At 41.8% G+C, this 18,408-nt stretch overlaps 1 protein-coding gene across 3 annotated transcripts in view; it reads right to left on the reverse strand.

Moving 5' to 3' along the window:
* Positions 1 to 2,023: 2,023 nt before the first annotated feature.
* TBL1XR1 (TBL1X/Y related 1) overlaps positions 2,024 to 18,408 on the reverse strand; it is a 96,934-nt gene continuing 80,549 nt past the window's right edge. For 2 of the 3 annotated variants that reach the window (XM_066601365.1, XM_066601358.1), the window contains exons 6-16: positions 17,395 to 17,527; positions 16,294 to 16,435; positions 14,084 to 14,147; positions 13,753 to 13,850; positions 11,884 to 11,944; positions 11,567 to 11,688; positions 10,544 to 10,618; positions 10,240 to 10,367; positions 9,991 to 10,156; positions 7,974 to 8,075; positions 2,024 to 5,020 (exon numbers count right to left, since the gene is read on the reverse strand). In XM_066601365.1, the coding sequence (XP_066457462.1) occupies positions 4,994 to 5,020; positions 7,974 to 8,075; positions 9,991 to 10,156; positions 10,240 to 10,367; positions 10,544 to 10,618; positions 11,567 to 11,688; positions 11,884 to 11,944; positions 13,753 to 13,850; positions 14,084 to 14,147; positions 16,294 to 16,435; positions 17,395 to 17,527 (1,118 nt within the window). In that variant the 3' untranslated portion in view covers positions 2,024 to 4,993. Of the gene's footprint in view, positions 5,021 to 7,973; positions 8,076 to 9,990; positions 10,157 to 10,235; positions 10,368 to 10,543; positions 10,619 to 11,566; positions 11,689 to 11,883; positions 11,945 to 13,752; positions 13,851 to 14,083; positions 14,148 to 16,293; positions 16,436 to 17,394; positions 17,528 to 18,408 lie in introns of those variants that run through there. The other variant, XM_066601374.1, reaches the window with a different exon arrangement.

The following is an 18,408-nucleotide window of genomic DNA, read 5'->3' on the forward strand; positions in this document are numbered from 1 at the left end:
CTTCCCTGCCCACCGACGCCTGCGTCATTCGACGCGGCCAGCGTGTCATGTGACGCTGTGGGCGTCACATGACACTGCAGGCACATCATGTGCTGCACTGCGCATGCGCGCCAGCACGAGATGCGGAACATCGGGCAACGGATCCGGAGGGGAGTATGAGTGAACCTCATTTAAAAATTCACAGTGATATGTACATTTTTGATTCTTTAAGGACCTTTCACATCTGCAGAACTGTTCAGCCGGATGCAGAATTTGCCAAATTCTGCACCAAAAGCCCACGTCTTATATGTGGAACTGAAAATGACAATTCTGCTTGAAATCCATCATCAAAATCCAGGGTTTTCCACAGCAGCTAATTTCACTCTGTGTTGTGGATCAATTCCATTCTGTGTGTAAGGTCCCTAAGGCCTTAGGTCCACGGGCGGGTTGGATTCCGCATGCAGGAGCCCACAGCAAATTCCCATCCTGCCCACGACCACTATTTTACCTGTGCGGATCCAGTGTCGGTCTTCTGCTTCCTGTCCGGATCTTCTTTCTTCCTCATGGCGGATTTGTGCGGGCGCGCTGGCAGATGCATATGTGAAGCAGGAGTTTCTTTTTTCAAACTCCTGCTTTCCCACGGGATCGGCAGTGTAAGCTGCGAACAGGCTGCGGATCAGACAGCGTCCATTGACTTCAATGGAAGCAGTCTGTGCCGGATCCACAGTGAAATGGAGTATGCTGCAATTTGTTTTCCAGACCAAAAAGGTCCGCAAATCAAATCTGCATGCTTTAATGCATTTGCGGATGGCCCATGCATCCCTATGGGCAGCTTGATTCGCGGATCTACCGCAAATCAGATCAGTCTGTAGACATGAGGCTTTATGCTGGGTTCCCATGAGACTGTTTCAATGTGGAAATGTTGCGGTACTGCCGCAGGAAAAAAAACAAGAGATTTCCACAGGATAAGCGCAGCAGAAAACCCGCGGCACTTAGCTGCGGGATTTGGAGCAGTTTCACCGCATGCTTTTCCGTTGCGGCCGGCTCTCCCATAGAGAGGAGTGAGGCCGCAACAAAAAAAAAAAAAAAAAAGACATTCTGCGTCCCGGGAATCCACGCTGGCTTTGTCGCGACGGATTGTCCGCACTGCGTGTATGAGATTTTTGACAAATATCGTCCACATGGCAGGCTAACCCCAGAATTAGCATCCGCAGGCGGATTCACCGCAGCAAAATTCCATGGCAAATCCACCCCGTGTGAACCCAGCCATAATCTTCTAAATGTGGCTTCCCTTACCAAGCATTACCATCTCCCTCCATAACTTTAGTTTACAAATAATAAAATTACACAGAAGTTAATATCAAAATATATTTTATTCTGGACCTCTTTCAGATCTGATTCAAATTACATTTGTCAGAGCAATACAATGCAAAAGGTAAATGGAACAAGAAAAAAAAAAAAAAAAAGTGTCAAAACGGTTAAATCAGGATGGGGACCGGGAAAAACTTATGATGTGGAACCAAATAACATCAAAGTGTAATTAAAATGGTCCAGGACAGTACAGAACACCAAAGTCATCTGTTAGACACGTTATCATGAAAACCAAACAATAAAAAGTATTTAACATGTACAAAAACTGCAGTGGGCTGGTTCATGTCATCTGTTAGTTGAATAGCACAAGAAATGATGCCGACTCGTGCCTCCAGTGCTGCTGATAGGCTCACAGAATTAGACTCAAAGGATTTGCAGGATTAGGAACAGGAAACTCATATGTATACAGAGAAAATTCAAGGCTGGATTTCAGCGATATGCTAATACTTTTGCGTCGTCACCTTAAAAATGCACTTTTTTTTCTCTTTTTTTCAATCCGTATAGCTAAGTATTTAATGATGGCTGCACGGGGACCGGTATGCTTAAACATAAAACAATAAAAATAGTAAACCATTTTATGTGCCTTACTCGCACATTTGCAAAATTAAAAGCACCACTGTAGAAGGGTAGGAACCAGGACATGGGATTAAGTACCAATTAAAGGGGAAGGAAAGGGGGTGGGGGGGGGTATATAAAAGAAGTCATTCATACTACAAACAGCTGAAGTGCCACTATAAAAGCAATATTCAATTTGTGATGTAGTTGAACTATTCAGTGTTTCCATAAATTTTTCTAACATATGGTTGTCCTTTATTATTCTACTACTGGTATACAATCACATGGCATGAAACCGTTGTATATAAGCATGTAGCCTTTTGATTTTTTTTTTTTTTTTAAGTCTTTACCATATGGAGAGCTAAAAAAAAAAAAAAAAAAAAAAAAAAAAAAAATTATGGTGTTTTCTTGGTTATATTTAAGTGAAGACAACACTACACCAATTAATAGCGCCAAACGTTTGTGCCTATTCCTGGGAGCACGTGCTTCTCTATCATTATTGCACCAATTTTACAGGTAAATCAGCCAGATTGCATTCGGAAGAAGAAAAAAAATACATCCTTGAACACACTAAAAATATTGTACAGCAAAGTTAGGTTTCTATAGAAATTGGAGATTAACTGTTACAATTGCAAAAAAAAAAAAAAGAAAAAAAAAAGTTTAAAAAATTATTGAATATGTAAAAGTATTTAAAAAAAAAAATCCAAAACAAATTTTCTAGCTGCGTTTGGACTGAACCAGATTTATAACAAAAACAGAAAAGAGGAAAAGGGGGTAGAGCATTAAAACGGTGTTAAAAAATATAAATTTTGAAATTTGCAAAATGTTCAACTTATAGTTCAGCTTTACCTAATAAGAAAAAAATCACTCCAGTACAATTTGTGATATAGAAGGAAAACTTTCTAAAATATACTAAATATAGAGGTAGCGCGTAATACTTTTTTTTTTCCCCCCCCTTTTTCAAATTCTACTTATTAGGTATAAAGTTCTTACAGCTGGAATCTAACACCTTTGCTATGAAAAATGATATGGAAAATGATGTGAGTCTTTAGTCACCAAGAATCACTATATGAAATGGCAGTTTTAGGCAGGAGATATGCTATTTTTTTTTTTGCATGTAACCCAATGCAAATGAGTTGTATGGCAGCCGTTAATTTATTTCCTAGATTTTTCTTTTCACTTCTGTAGGATAACTGCTGCTGCGATAGAACATGCCCTTAAGAGAATCAAATATTTAACAAATCTCGTGTAATTCAACGTGTTGTTGTGTGCAAACAAACACTGTTTTTCCTACTGCAGTTTAGGAAAAGTAAAGCAGACTGGCTTGTATGTTCGCCGCCCACAGATTTTCATAAAAGTCCCCAATTCTGCAGAACAAAAAAAAACAACAAAAAAACAGAGGACTAAAACCATCTCGTTAAGATTCTCGGAAAACGATCAGAGACTTCTAACGCTGCACTATGGTACCACGGATCTAGAAGAAACACTCCGAAGTTGAGCGTAGCGCACATTCGCAGCGCCTGTGTCATCCTCTGCAGTACATTGCTCTACAATTGCTCCAGTCACACAGATCTATATGGTCCATAAGTGGTTATATTTTCTAACTTTTTTTTTTTTTTTTAATTAAAAAAAATTCAGATAAAAGGCTTGTGACAAATCATCATGCTCAGTAAATGTACAATAATGCATCAGAACATCATTAACAGCCCAACCACCGCAACTTTACTGAAAACAGGGAACATAGCTCAACTATGCTTTTGAAGTCAAGAGGTGGCGTGGATTTGTCTTTTTTTTTTTTTTAACTTTCTAATATATATTTTTACATATGAAAATCATTACAAAATCTAAATGGGGAAAGCAGGCGGTGTTACTATTTTAATAGCAGCAAAGGACATGTATGGTCATGTAGTTTTTAACTCCTCGTAAAAGGTGTAAAAATTAGTTACCGAGCCTGAAGCCTAAAACCTGCATGAAAAGTAAGGCCTAAAACGTGACGAAATGTTCGCTCTTCCTTCTAGGTTAATGATATGAGTATACTAGGTCTGTAACACTGGAACCTGAAGATTCCATCACACTGTAACTGTCTATACTGGTATTTCTAGGTTGCTTTAAAATGATCCCGGTCTTAAAAAAAAAAACAAAAAAAAAATCATAATGAATGACATTTCTTTTACTACACTGAGATAAGTAAAAATATAGAAATAGGAAAAATGAGGGGGTGTTTTGCTCCTATTACAATAGTGCACAAGGAAACCATACCAGGTTTATGGTCTAAAGAAACAGACACAAATTGTGTCCGCTGCCTGATCTTTATTATTTGTGCCCTTCTGTTTTGGCAGAATTATGTCCCAAGTAAGCATTCAGCCACGTCACCATAAAGAAATTTACCTGTAAGCTGGCAACTCTGAATCAAGTCTGACATGTTTTTATGTGTTGGAGGCATTTTTATGCCACCCCATTTATCAGAAGTGTGTACCAAGTCATGCCCATCATCCTATACCTGCGAGGAAACTGAATTACTGTATACAAAGCAGAAGTAAAAGGGAAATAAAAGATAGGAATAAGGGGGATTTTATGCAGCCATCAGATATTTCTTTGTATGCCCCAAATAGAAGGTTTCAAAGCCAAGAACAAACTATTGCTTGATTTAACGTCCTGTGTTCTCTGTATAGGCAAACTGTTCAGAAATGGGGGAAAAAACCCACAAAAATACACCGAGGATGGGAAAAATAAAAACATGTTGAATGCATATTGACCATCTTCCAAATTTGGTACATTTAAGTTTTCTATGCGTGTTTGTCCGGTGCGCACCTCCTCTCCAGATGTTGCGAAGAAAGCGGTTCCAGCACACACACAATTCACCAGATGCGACAAGAAATTTCATCCTCTTTGAGGTGCAACGCTTTTTTTTTTCTTTCAGGGATTTGTTTTCAATTTTCATTTTAAATATCTATGTATAGAATTATTTTCAGTTTGGCTGTAGTGGACTGGCCATGGTTAAATGGGACTATAGCAGTACATGGGTCAGGGACAGTCATTTTGGCTATGTACACATTCATAGTCGGTCCATGGCTTCCAACCAGTAGCGCTATTTTCGTAGGTCTAATACACAAACCTATTCAAAAGAAAAAATTTAAAGGATTTAATTAAAAGTGGAACCTGATATTACCTAATTTCTTTTGTCCTTTCTAATTGATTGTTTTGTCTAGGGGACAATCATTGGGGAATAAAAATGGCTGCTAAACACCGGACCTATCCTGCTAGCGCATATCCCTATTCAACCCCACCTCTACTCGAGCCAACCTAAACAACCAATCACCATGAATCAGCCAACCGAAAAACAATCACCGTGATTGAGTAAATCCAAACAACCAATCAGGTTGAGAATGGTGTGGAGGTGGGGTGTAAAAAGCAGATATGCATCCTGCTAGGATGGGTAGTGTCAGGACAGAGAGTCGAGCACCTATCTAAGCGCTCCTTGCTCCGCTGCCTGTCAATAATTCCCTACACCAGTGACCCCTGTGACACAGGACAGACCACAATAGTATATATTATCACTGCTGAGATAATTTTTTAGCTGCAATTGTTAGCCAGAGGAACATGGAGTATTTTACCTCATGTGAAGAGGCAGAGAGCACAGAGGACGACAGGCTGCTCTGGGGAGGTGTGCGAGAAGCAGCAGCACAGAGGAGACCGGCTGCTATGGGGAAGGTGTGTGCGGAGCAGCAGCAGCAGCAGCGGGGAGACTGGCTACTATGGGGAAGGTGTGTGCGGAGCAGCAGCAGCGGGGAGACCGGCTACTATGGGGAAGGTGTGTGCGGAGCAGCAGCAGCGGGGAGACCGGCTACTATGGGGAAGGTGTGTGCGGAGCAGCAGCAGCGGGGAGACTGGCTACTATGGGGAAGGTGTGTGCGGAGCAGCAGCAGCGGGGAGACTGGCTACTATGGGGAAGGTGTGTGCGGAGCAGCAGCAGCGGGGAGACTGGCTACTATGGGGAAGGTGTGTGCGGAGCAGCAGCAGCGGGGAGACTGGCTACTATGGGGAAGGTGTGTGCGGAGCAGCAGCAGCGGGGAGACTGGCTACTATGGGGAAGGTGTGTGCGGAGCAGCAGCAGCGGGGAGACTGGCTACTATGGGGAAGGTGTGTGCGGAGCAGCAGCAGCGGGGAGACTGGCTACTATGGGGAAGGTGTGTGCGGAGCAGCAGCAGCGGGGAGACTGGCTACTATGGGGAAGGTGTGTGCGGAGCAGCAGCAGCGGGGAGACTGGCTACTATGGGGAAGGTGTGTGCGGAGCAGCAGCACCGGGGAGACCGGCTACTATGGGGAAGGTGTGTGCGGAGCAGCAGCACCGGGGAGACCGGCTACTATGGGGAAGGTGTGTGCGGAGCAGCAGCACCGGGGAGACCGGCTACTATGGGGAAGGTGTGTGCGGAGCAGCAGCACCGGGGAGACAGGCTACTATGGGGAGGTGTGTGAGGAGCAGCAGCACTGGGGAGACAGGCTGCTATGGGAAGAGGTCTGCTAACAGTGTGTGATTTCAGCAGGACTAGGATTCACAGGCTGGAACGTAAAAGCTCCATGATCCTTTGGCTTACAGACACAGCTGAGATTTTACCTCAGCAGAGATAGAACCACATACTAAAGTAGTTTGTCTTCATTCACATTGGATCATTACAGACAGAGGAGCAAGGAGATCTTAGATAAGGGATTAGCTCTCTGTCCAAACAGAGTCCTACGTTTAGCAGTCATTTTCATTCTCCAGTGATGGTCACTTAGTCCAAAAGAGCAGATAGAAATAACTAAAAAGGTATTCAGGGATTGATTTATACTGCTGTAGACACTGGGATTTTTTACCATTTGTCTCCAATTTCTTGGACAACACTGTTTAACCTCTTAAGGATTTTTTTTCCCTACCATTTTCGGTTTTTCCTCCCCCTTTTAAATAATCATAACTTTTTTATCTGCCGCTATCTGCGAGCTTGTTCTTTGCAGGACCGAGTTGTAATTGTACTATTTAAAGTGCCATATATTGTACTGAAAAACTTTAAAAACAAAAATCTAAGTAATGGAAAAAAAAAACAAAATTGTGCCATCTATGAGTGCATTTTGTTTCTTGGGTACAGGACCCTGAAACATCGGTGGGGGGATTTAAATACCGCTATCAGAATTGGCAGCAGCATTTAAAGGATTAACAGCTCTGATGAGCTGCGCGACTTATCGGAGCTGTTGCCAGCGGGTGTCAGCTGTAAGAAACAGCCGACACCCACATTGTATGGAGCGTTAAGGGGTTAAGAGCCGCTGTTACAATTTTTTTGCACCTCTCAGGGCAGCATAAGTTAGCAACAGTCAAACTGATTACAGCGATATGTCTGCTGTGTGTATTTGTGTAGCAGTTTTGGAGAAATTTGCCTTTTAACAGAAGCAGCACATGCATAGAGGGCTAATTATGTCACTTAATAGTGACATCATGGCGGTTCAGTGCTTGTATGGAGGGGGATCAGGAGCCATACAACGTGAATGCCAGCTGCATCTCACAGCTGACACTCGGCAGCAACAGCCATGATCACCGCTCACGCTGATTGAGGCGGATAACCCTTTAAATGTTGCTGTTGATTCGGACAGCAGTATTTAACATACCCCAATAGGAGTTTGGGAGCCCTGACCAGCTCCGCCGCGACAAGACATTTTTGACATCTACACTGCTCCACGGCAATTTCCCTAGAAGGGGGCATGGCCACCCTGAATTGACACATTTATGTATAATTTATGCAAGAAACTGGTGTAAAAATCTACTCCAGCAGCTAGATGGTGTATTTCTGTGTAGGCGCTGGGACTAGATGCGCCCGATATATGAAGGTGTGCGCTTCTGTATACGTTAGCCACATTGTGCGCCAACAGGAATAATACCAAGACTGATGTTTAAAACAAGTCTTAATAAATTTCACTCTTCCTATCAAAAATATATTTAGCTATTCCCTGAATGCTTATATTTCCTGTCTTTCTACTCTATTGCGCTGTAAAATATGAATACGCCTGCACTACTAGATAGTTGTCCCAATGATACTTACTGAACCATCAGATGCACTTGCCCCAACTTTGTCTCCTGCTGCATTCCAACATACTTCAAATATACCCCCTGTTCCCCGATAGCTGTGAACTAATGCACCTGTCTAATGAAAAGACAAAAAAGGAGAAAGACAAAACAATTACTTATTTAAACAGATTTATGGGACAGTGCAGAAGACTGACACGGACCGAAACTATGTGAGAATGAAGTCTCTGCCTCACATCTTTACCCCCCAGGGTGCCATCCAGGTGCAGTCTTGGTTCCCCATGCAGTTTCCTGCATACAGGATGGAAACCTGGATGGAGCCAGCGCTAGATGCAAACATGAAATCAATCTAAGCCTAATATAGTCTGACAATATGGCCTCCCTCAGACATGTACAGAAGAGGGCATAAAAAAAAAAAAAAAAAAAATCTACAAAATCAGAAAATAAAAACAAAAGTTAGAAAAAATGTCAGGTTCTCGTCGAAGGAAAAAAAAATAATAAAGTATACCAATGAATACAGGCCGGATAAAGGCCAATAGGAAACACTCTTTGAATCAATCGGATAAATGGGTATCTATGGATATGCTTGATCTATATGTTGGGAGCTTTCCTAAAGCATACACCAAACACTGCAGGGACAGTACGAATGCGCTGGAACAACCAACAACTATTCTTCCCAACCCCCATGCACAGGCATGCCTGGCTGAAGCCACCATTGGCAGCGGGCTTATCTTATCTAAGAACAAAAGGATTGGGCATGATGAAGTCGAACTGCATGATTCTTCTTTCCCTTGACAATTGGGACCCCCACCCCCTATTATAGTAATAAAATTAAAGGGGTTGTCCCGAGGCAGCAAGTGGGTCTATACACTTCTGCATGGCCATAATAATGCACTTTGTAATGTACATTGTGCATTAATTATGAGCCATACAGAAGTTATAAAAAGTTTTATACTTACCTGCTCCGTTGCTGGCGTCCTCGTCTCCATGGTGCCGACTAATTTTCGCCCTCCGATGGCCAAATTAGCCGCGCTTGCGCAGTCCGGGTCTTCTTCTTTTCTGAATGGGGCTCCGTGTAGCTCCGCCCCGTCACGTGCCGATTCCAGCCAATCAGGAGGCTGGAATCGGCAATGGACCGCACAGAAGCCCTGCGGTCCATGAAGACAGAGGATCCCGGCGGCCATCTTCAGCAGGTGAGTATGAAGACGCCGGACCGCCGGGATTCAGGTAAGCGCTGTGCGGGTGGTTTTTTTAACCCCTGCATCGGGGTTGTCTCGCGCCGAACGGGGGGGGGGGGGGGGGGGGTTTTAAAAAAAAAAAAAAAACCTGTTTCGGCGCGGGACAACCCCTTTAAGTGGTCAGCTAAAGTGTATGACTAGGATACTTTCTACTGTAGGGATCACTTAAAAGCTGGATTTACTGGTGAATTCGAGATACCAGCTTATTTTAGTAGCACCTGCGGTTTATTGTAAAATCCCCTTTAACCCGTGTCAGTCCTCTCACCCTATGCTGCATTTTTGTAGGGTTTGATGACAAACTTAAAATGTTGCACACAATGAGTTACATTTGCCACACCTTATATAGGAAAAACTGTGCTGCTTCTACTATAGCTGTGGCTTGTAGATAGCCATGTTTATGAAAAAGTCCTAAGGTAACGGAACCAATAACCATGCTCACATGGATCACAAAGTGGTGAGCGATTATGGCACAAAATTTAATTAACCACATGCGCAAAGTATATACTATCCTTACCAATGAAAGGATGCCAAAAAAGTGATGTATGGGACTCAACTAAAAAACAAACAAAAAAAAAACAAAAACATCTGGCTGCAGCTGCCACTAGGGGGAGTTTAGGGGCTTACTGCATTATTACCAAATTCAATACAGAATGGTATGTAGGATGCTCCTGAGCATCCCCCAGCAGCGGGTGCAGGCAGCTACGATTTTAGAACACTGTCTATACAAGTAATTTGGGGTTCTGTATCCAAAGTTGCACAATTCCTTTTGTTGTATTGTGTGTTATATAGTCCTACCTGCGTGTTCCAGATGTGTACGCATTTGTCAAAGGAACCACTGGCCAGGTACCGGCCATCCGGACTAAAGGCTACACTGTACACAGGTTCCTGATGTTTAGTCAGGGTGTGAATGCAGATTCCTCTATCCACATCCCACAATCTAACTGTAGAATCAAATGATGCACTGTAAAATGAAAAGAAACACATTGTCCGGTTACAGTATAAAACCTCTCTGGAAGTCTGTAGATGGCCCGGAATCCTATTTACCTTGCCAACATTAGATTAGCATTTGGGTTGTTTGTTCCTGGCCCGGTGGGGCTCCACTTGATGGTGTAGATCTCCTTGTTGTGTGCTTGTAAGTCATGAACACAACTGTCTTGCTTCATGCTCCAGATCTACAGTGTAAAATATTAGGAAAAATACACTTAAAGCTGGACTAAAACTAGAATATCCAGACATTTTGATTCTTTAATATAGTATCATGGTACTCTTCATTACTGTCCTACTCTTCAGCTGGGACTAGAGAACCTCACATGTGTACTGTTATTCACAAAGCATGTGGAAAATGTACCTTTAATGTCATGTCGTCAGAACAAGATGCCAGAAGATTACCGGTAGGATCCCACTTTATTGCATTCACTTCATTCTAGAAAATAAATAGAGGATAGTCTGGTCACAATGGAAACAATAAAAACAGCATCATTCACAGACAGGATTTTGAAAATGTAGAGGAATCGACCTTCTAGTCAAATACCAGAAACATAAATTTCATTACACTTTAACAGAAAACTAAAAATGCCTTTACAAGGTCATGTCTCAAGTCTTCAATTTCCTGCCATCAGATGTTATGGCAGGGAGTAGCCAAGTCTATGTATTTCCTCCTATAGCAGTGTAGTATCTTGTACATGTCGCGTAGCAGACCGGCCACATGCATTCATTCGAAAGGCCCACATACAATATTAAACGCTGTAGACTTTGCCGACATCTGCGTTGGAAGCGCCATGACAGATTTCGTTGTACTCTATGGGAAAAGTAGAGCTATGGTATGTCAAGCGGCATCAGTTGTGACGTATGTGCCACTGCATTGTGGTATCCATTGTAAACAGAAACCATGCCGCAGATGTGAATGGAGCCAACGAGTTTTGATACAACACACTAAACTCTAAGGACTTAAGGAGTTTATTCAACTTTTCTGAATCGAGGAACCTCTACAATGTTTACATTTGAACATGATTGATCTACTGCAGACCACCATATTATTGATAGTGGCCATTCTGAGTACTACAGGCTTGTCCCATTCACTTCAATGTCAGAATAGCTGCTATCGATAATGTGGCCTTAGGCACTACGAGAATGATCATGCTCAGATGTAAACATTGAAGAGGCCGCGGCTCTGGAAGGAGCGCTACAGCTCCTTCAATCAGCTGATCGTTGGGAGTTTCAAGCAGCTGCCCCCCCCAATGATCAGATATTAATGGCCTACCCCGAGGATAAGCCATCAATTTTACAAGATTAGATAACCCCTTTAAGCAAACAAAGCATTCTGCCCAGTGATGTAAAGAGGACATCAGAATGGCCATATTATTACACTTACTGTGTGTCCCTGGAATGTTTTTATTGGCCTTTCTTGCCCCAGTTTGCAGACGTGGATACACATGTCCGTACTGCACGATGCAAATGTATTGTTACTTTGCCAGTCCACATCCAAGGCTGGTGCTGTAACATTAAAAAGAACACTTTGTAAATGGCTTATATCAATATTTGCTGTACAACAATACAGCAAAAATCTATTACAGCAGGAGCAGTAAGATACCAGAAATACAACTATACACAATAGGATTTGTTTTACCCCTCCCCTCCGTGGCCATAATAGCCAATTGCATGCAAGTCCAGCAGCTTCTTAATATTTACCGGAATGGAAAGGAAATTGCTGCTTTGCTTCCCCTGTGTGTGCATCCCAGATTATGGTCGTCTGTGAAGAAAACACAACACAGTAAATAGTAACCCAATACTCCTACACTTGACCTTAAAGGGAGTCTGCCACTTACTGTTAGTCCTACAAGCCAAGCTCATGGACTGAAAGTAGGCGACTTGTGAAGTCCAGTGATGCAAGTTTTATACTTACCTTCTGTCGGTCCCCTGGTGTGATTGCTGAAAACCCCTGCTAAATGCATTGAGTGTTGCTGCTTAGTAGTCCTCCCATTATAAAGTTAGAATGGGCGGATTACGTAGCAGTGCCACTCAATCGCTCAACACATTCAGCAGCGGCTTTCAGCACCCGCACTGGGGAAACGACAGTAGGTCACCTACTTACCTTACAGGGCTAACATTAGTGACATATTTCCTTTAAGAGTAAATAAACTCTCTGACGCACACCTTTCTATATTTTATAGCAATGTGTATAGGTTAAGCAACTTGAAAAACATTGCATTATTCATTTTGCACCAAGTTTAAGTCTATTTTAGTCCAGAGCTGAATTCACTATTCTGCTGGACATTATTGGAGAAATCAGCAGTTTTTTTGTCTGACACATCAGCTTAGCTGAGTTCTTATAATGCAGTGGGACAATCATCTTTCCCTATAAAAAGAACTATCCTCAGAATGCTTATCACAAGTACAGGCGCTCTGAGGCATTGAGTCAGCAAGGAATACTAAAAGATTTCAGCTCTGAAGCCTGCAGATTTGTGAGTGTAGCTGTGGACTATTACTGTGACCATAATATATTAACAGGTCCTGAACATTCTATGCAAAAGATTCATATAGGTAAAACAATGATTCATTATAAAAGCGGAGTATTTGCTATAAAAGGAGTTTTGAGGACATACAGAGGTATACAATAAAATTGTATCCACATAGTATCCACCCAACGCAGGTGAATGGAAGAGTGAAAGTCCATAGGCTTTCACCGAGTGTTATGCACTGTAAATACGTGTGTGCAATACGCGGTGACAATACACCCCTGTGAATGAGCCCTTACTGACAAGCTTTCCCCACAGATTAGAGCTGATCGGTGGGGGTCCTAGCAGGAAGACATACACTTGGTAATCAGCTTATTGTGAAGGAGCCTTTCTAACAAGCAGTGATCATCCAAAGTGTGGAAGCCCTTTAAGGTGGACCTTGAACGTAGAAGAAGGTTCCACGCACAATGTTAAACCTTTACACATAGTTATTAAGCGCGCGTGTGCAAGAAGTGCAAAAAAATTTATGACGACTTCTCCAAAAATGACAGTGTCACATAAGAGGTTGTAGTTTTGGTGTAGTAACTTGTTAATGCATATCAGACTTCCCACTGACCATGACAATAGTACATACCAGTGTATTTGCTATGAATTTCTATTTAGCTTTTAGATTTTTTTGACTTCTGTTTGTTAGTAGGGATGAGTGAGTATACTCGCTAAGGCACTACTCGTCCGAATAATGTGCCTTAGCCGAGTATCTCCCCGCTCGTCCCTAAAGATTCGGGGGCCGCCGCAGCTGACAGGTGAGTTGCGGTGGGGAGCAGGGGAGAGCGGGCGGGAGAGAGAGAGATTTCCCCTCCGTTCCTCCCCGCTCTCCCCCGCAGCTCCCCGCCCCGGCCCCTAAATCTTTAAGGACGAGCAGGGAGATACTCGGCTAAGGCACATTACTCGGACGAGTAGTGCCTTAGCGAGTATACTCGCTCATCCCTATTTGTTAGTTAAACAATCTTGTGTTTTATTACTTATTATTCAAAAAAATCCTGGCAGCTAGATTTATCACAAATTAGTGAAAAACACAATTTTGTGTCATGGAAAAGCTTACTTTGTCAACTCCTGCACTTAAAATAAAGTTTCCTTTCTTGTTCCATTTCAATGCAAATATAGGTCCTTTATGTTGCCCCAAGGTGCTTGCAAGGTTTCCTGTAAATTAAAGGGAAAGAATTACTACTATAATGCAAATACATAGTACTCAGGCTTAACCGTGCTACACATATGGAACTAGAAAACATGATTCTCAGTTTCTTGATCTCACCTCCAGAAAATAAACATTTAAAATAAATGACATTTTGCTGATCTTTACATTTTAGGATTTAAGCACAATAACACCGGGATATAAGCAATGTATAAGGCACGATGTGCAATGCACAGCTTACCGTCTTTTGTCCATATTCTGGCAAAACCATCGTAAGACCCGGTGGCTAGAAGTGTTCCTTCACTCTATTAAAGTGAAAATACATAAGTAAATACATAAGGATCCGCAGCAAATCCTTAGTCACTAAACTCAAAGGAGGAAATCAACCTAGATAACCTCACAGCTTTATAAAGAGTAACACAAAATGGTAAACACTTGATGTAATGATGGTATTGCAAAATTGGCAGAGGGTCTGTTAAAGGGGTTTTACAGTTTTGTAAAAGTGATGACCTGTCCTTAACCCTTTGACAGCCCACACGTCTTGACAGCGGCCATTAAGGGGTTGTATTCTTCAGCACCGTTTTGGGACAACGCTTCATTAGAAGCCCAGCGTGGGTCTCCAGTGCCCGGGGGGAAAGCAGTGCTTGGCTGACGAATGACAGCCTGGTACTTGCTCTAACACCAGGGACTGAAGAAACTTTAGATCCCTGGTGTTTGACCATTTACATGCCAAGGTCAGTGCGACCGCGGCAAGTAAAAGGCTGACAGAGGGAAGAGGCAATGTGATTGCGGGGATCCCAATGGGTTGCTGTGGTAACCAAAAGCTTAGTTATAGCCTCCGAGTCCGACAGCTACGGTGGCCTATGAAGTATAGTAGTGTATTAAAAAAATGATAAAATATTATAAAAGAGTGATGATAAAGTCCCCCAGTGGGACAAAAATGGGAAGTATAAAAAAAAAATAAAAAAAAAATTATTTTTAAAAAAGCGCAAAAAGCCCACCTTTCCTCCCCTTTACTATTTAAATAAATAAATACAAAAAACATGGCGGCGAGAGATCATTTTGCCTCTCTCACCTTACAAAAAAACAGAATAGAAAATGATCAAAATGTTGCATGGATCAACAGTACTATTAAAAAGTAAAACTCATCCCACAAAAAAAAAAAAAAAAAAACCCTTTCATAGCATCACAGACAAAAAAAAAATGTAAGGGGGTCTTTGAATGCAGCAATAACAATATGCATTAAACACAAAAAAAATATATAAAATTAAAACAGTTGCAAGAAACTATAAAAACTTGGTATTTGTGTAATCGAATTGGCCTGCAGAATTAATTTAACATTTATACTGCACGGTGAATGCGGTTACACATAAAAAACATGCTGGAAATGCAGATATTGTTAATCTTGCCTCTAGAAAAAAAAGGAATAAAAAGCAAAATCAAGATACTATATGTTCCCAAGAATGAGATAAATGAAGACTAGAGCTCATCCCACAAAAAACAAGACCTCGTAGAGCTTGACCTCCAAAATAATAATAATTTTTTTTTGTATAAAAATAACAAAATTTAAAAAACAAAAACAACCCGTATAAACTTGGGTCCACTGGAATGCTACTGGCCCAGACAATAAGGTTATCACATTTATTTTGCACACTGAACACCGTAAAAATGAAATTTAAAAAAGCAAATATGATGTATTAAGGCAAAAAAGAAATTCTATGTGCTTCAAGATGATGCCTTAAAAAATATACAACTTGCCCCGCAAAAAATAAGCCTTCATATGGCTATGCCGACACAAAAATTAAGAAGTTATGGTACTTGGAATGCGACTATGGTTAAGGCACAAACAGGATGTGTCACTAAGACGCTTTCACACACGCATTAGTAAAATGCGGAGTTTTGCCGCGATTTTGAACTGCGCTTTCGAGCACGTCACTCTAGTCAACAGCGTTTAACACACCCATCATTGTGATGGGTGATGAGGTACGTTAAAAAGTGTGCAGACAGCGCTAACAAAATCTAGGCCTTTCAAACGCTAGTCTGCGAGGTCCCTTTGAAGCATTCCCAACACCATGCTAATCGCGGTAAAAAGCATCCAGTGTGAGAGCAGCCCAAGGGACTAAAAGGGGGTATTCCCAAAATTTAGCAAATGAAAGCCTCAAGACAGACATAGGGTACGTTTTCGGATTTGGTGCAGATTTTTCACAATAAATCCGGACCGAGTGGTGCAAATTTGGACAGGATTCTATCCTTTCAATTGAGGAGGTGAAATCCACTTCAAAATCTATACCATTTGGTGCAGATCCGCCGCTTAGGAGGTTTCCTCTGTAGAAAACCCAACACGTGTGAACATACCCTTACATGCCTAACCTACTGTGCATCTGGATGTACAGGTATGTTTGAATGTACCAAGGGCTTAACCATGTGCTGACGATGGACAAGCATACTTACATTCCAGTCTAAAGATGTTACGTCCTTGTTGCTAGGAACATCTTGTCCGCCTTCTCGTATACAGTGTCGTAGGACCAGCTGAGTTGATCCACTAGTGCTGTTCTCACTGAGATTCCATATCCTGGCTGTTGAATCTCCCGACCTGTCAAGTTTCAGGAACAAAAACAGGAGAAAAAGTTTAACTGAGAGGCTTTCTCATCATATTTCTTTATCACCTCAACTTCAGATTGTCAGAGACAGCGAGAACTCCACCCAAAATTAAAATGAAGATTTGGATTAAATTGTTGTATGACATCATAGTGACAACTTCGTTTGCATGAGCAATAGATTTATACACCTTTTTTTGCTGTGTAATTGAATAACTTGTTTGGATCTAGTGATGTGATTTACATGTCCATTAGTGATGTAAAATACACCCATTTACTGTGCTTTCACATGAGCGGGCGGTTTCCATGAAGTTAGTCAGAAGTGGATTGTAAAAGGATAAAGTTTATTTTTAATCGGTTTCTTTTGACTTCAAAATAGCATAAAAAAAGCAAAAAAAACCCCAACACAAATAAATGCACACTTATAGTTGCAGCGATTTTGGCAGTTGACTAGATTTAAGGCCCATTTACACGAAACGATGAAAGCTCCAAATTGTCGTTTGAGTGACAGTTTTGAGCAATCCTCTTTGCATAACTCTAAGTAGCCAGTTAGCTACTATAGAGTTAATTCAGACGGAGCGGGATACCGCCGTGATAGCTCCGAGAACAATGCAGCTGTTTTGTATATGCAAACAGCTGCTTTGTTCTCGGCGCTTTCAGCTAGTGACCTGCTGAGAACTGCCAACGGGATACCAACTGAAAAGAATGCCATCAGCACCGCCCGCTGAGAAAATCAGTGGACGGTGCTGATAAGTCTCATTGCTAATTTCTAGCTAACTAGAAACGAGCGATGACCGAACAGGGCACGATGGCCGCACATTCAGATGCAATGGTTATCGCTCAAAAGACGGCTTTTGAGCGAATTCTGAGCAATAATCTTTGTGTCTAAATGGGCCTTTAGTTAGTGGTGCAAGGACATGTGATTTAAGGCACAGGAATAGAGTAAGAGACGTACCCTGAGGCGAGCAGATCACTAACAGGGTTCCAGGCACAAATAAACACTTCTGACTCGTGACCCCGTAAAACCACTGCCTTACTGGATGGGATTTCTACATCTCCGTCGACTTCCATCATGTCAGTGTGGTTATCTGCAAGAAAAAAAAATCTGCTGATTAGACCTACAGATTCTATAGATGGACCCTGTATTCCAACCTAAAGCAATTAAGATATTAGATAAATATATTAGTGTTAAAACTTTGCTGCAGCCTCTCAACTTCTACATTTGTGTACTTTTCGATGTTCACTGCTTGACCTCCAAATGAAGTGAATTTTACAGCAGGTCAGGTATTACACGTGCAGCACAAGCAGATATTGGATAAAGCAAGGAGACAGATCATGAGTATGTGCGCAAGAAAGACTAACCAATGGGCAGTTAAAGACACACTGCAGATGAACTTGAAGTTACGTTACCGCAGAATTGCCCGCCACGAAGGACGCTTTTACACAATCCATTTTTGTTCAGCTTGTTAACTAGCAGATGTACGGATAGGAATCAAGAAGTGGGGGAGAAAGGCTTTTTGGTTTTATCAACTACAGAAGAACATTACATACAAATGCTGTGTTCTACTTCCTAGAATATGGGCTTGTTTTGTTAAGTAGTGAAGGTTTCAAAATGTAATTCTGTAGCTTCTTACACATCTGAACCTAATAATAATAATAATAATAATGGGGCTTATGCAAATAAAAATGGCAACCCAACTTCTTTTCAATACAATATTTCCTCCCTCCGGGTCCTGATTACGTAAACTGTAGTGCAGACTGATGAATTGCTGTATCTGGCCACTGGGTGGCACTGTACCATCAGTGTCTCATATGGTATGTATCAGCTTTGCAAAGCCACAAATGTCATAACACAACAGCAGATACATTTCTGTAAAGTACATTACAGGTTAGGGCTTGTGTACATGTATAACAGACCCGTTATATACACACACATATACATTTACACACCCACCGAGATATGCCTCAG

The sequence above is a fragment of the Eleutherodactylus coqui genome, chromosome 1, assembly GCF_035609145.1.
Source record: "Eleutherodactylus coqui strain aEleCoq1 chromosome 1, aEleCoq1.hap1, whole genome shotgun sequence".
NCBI lineage: Eukaryota > Metazoa > Chordata > Amphibia > Anura > Eleutherodactylidae > Eleutherodactylus > Eleutherodactylus coqui.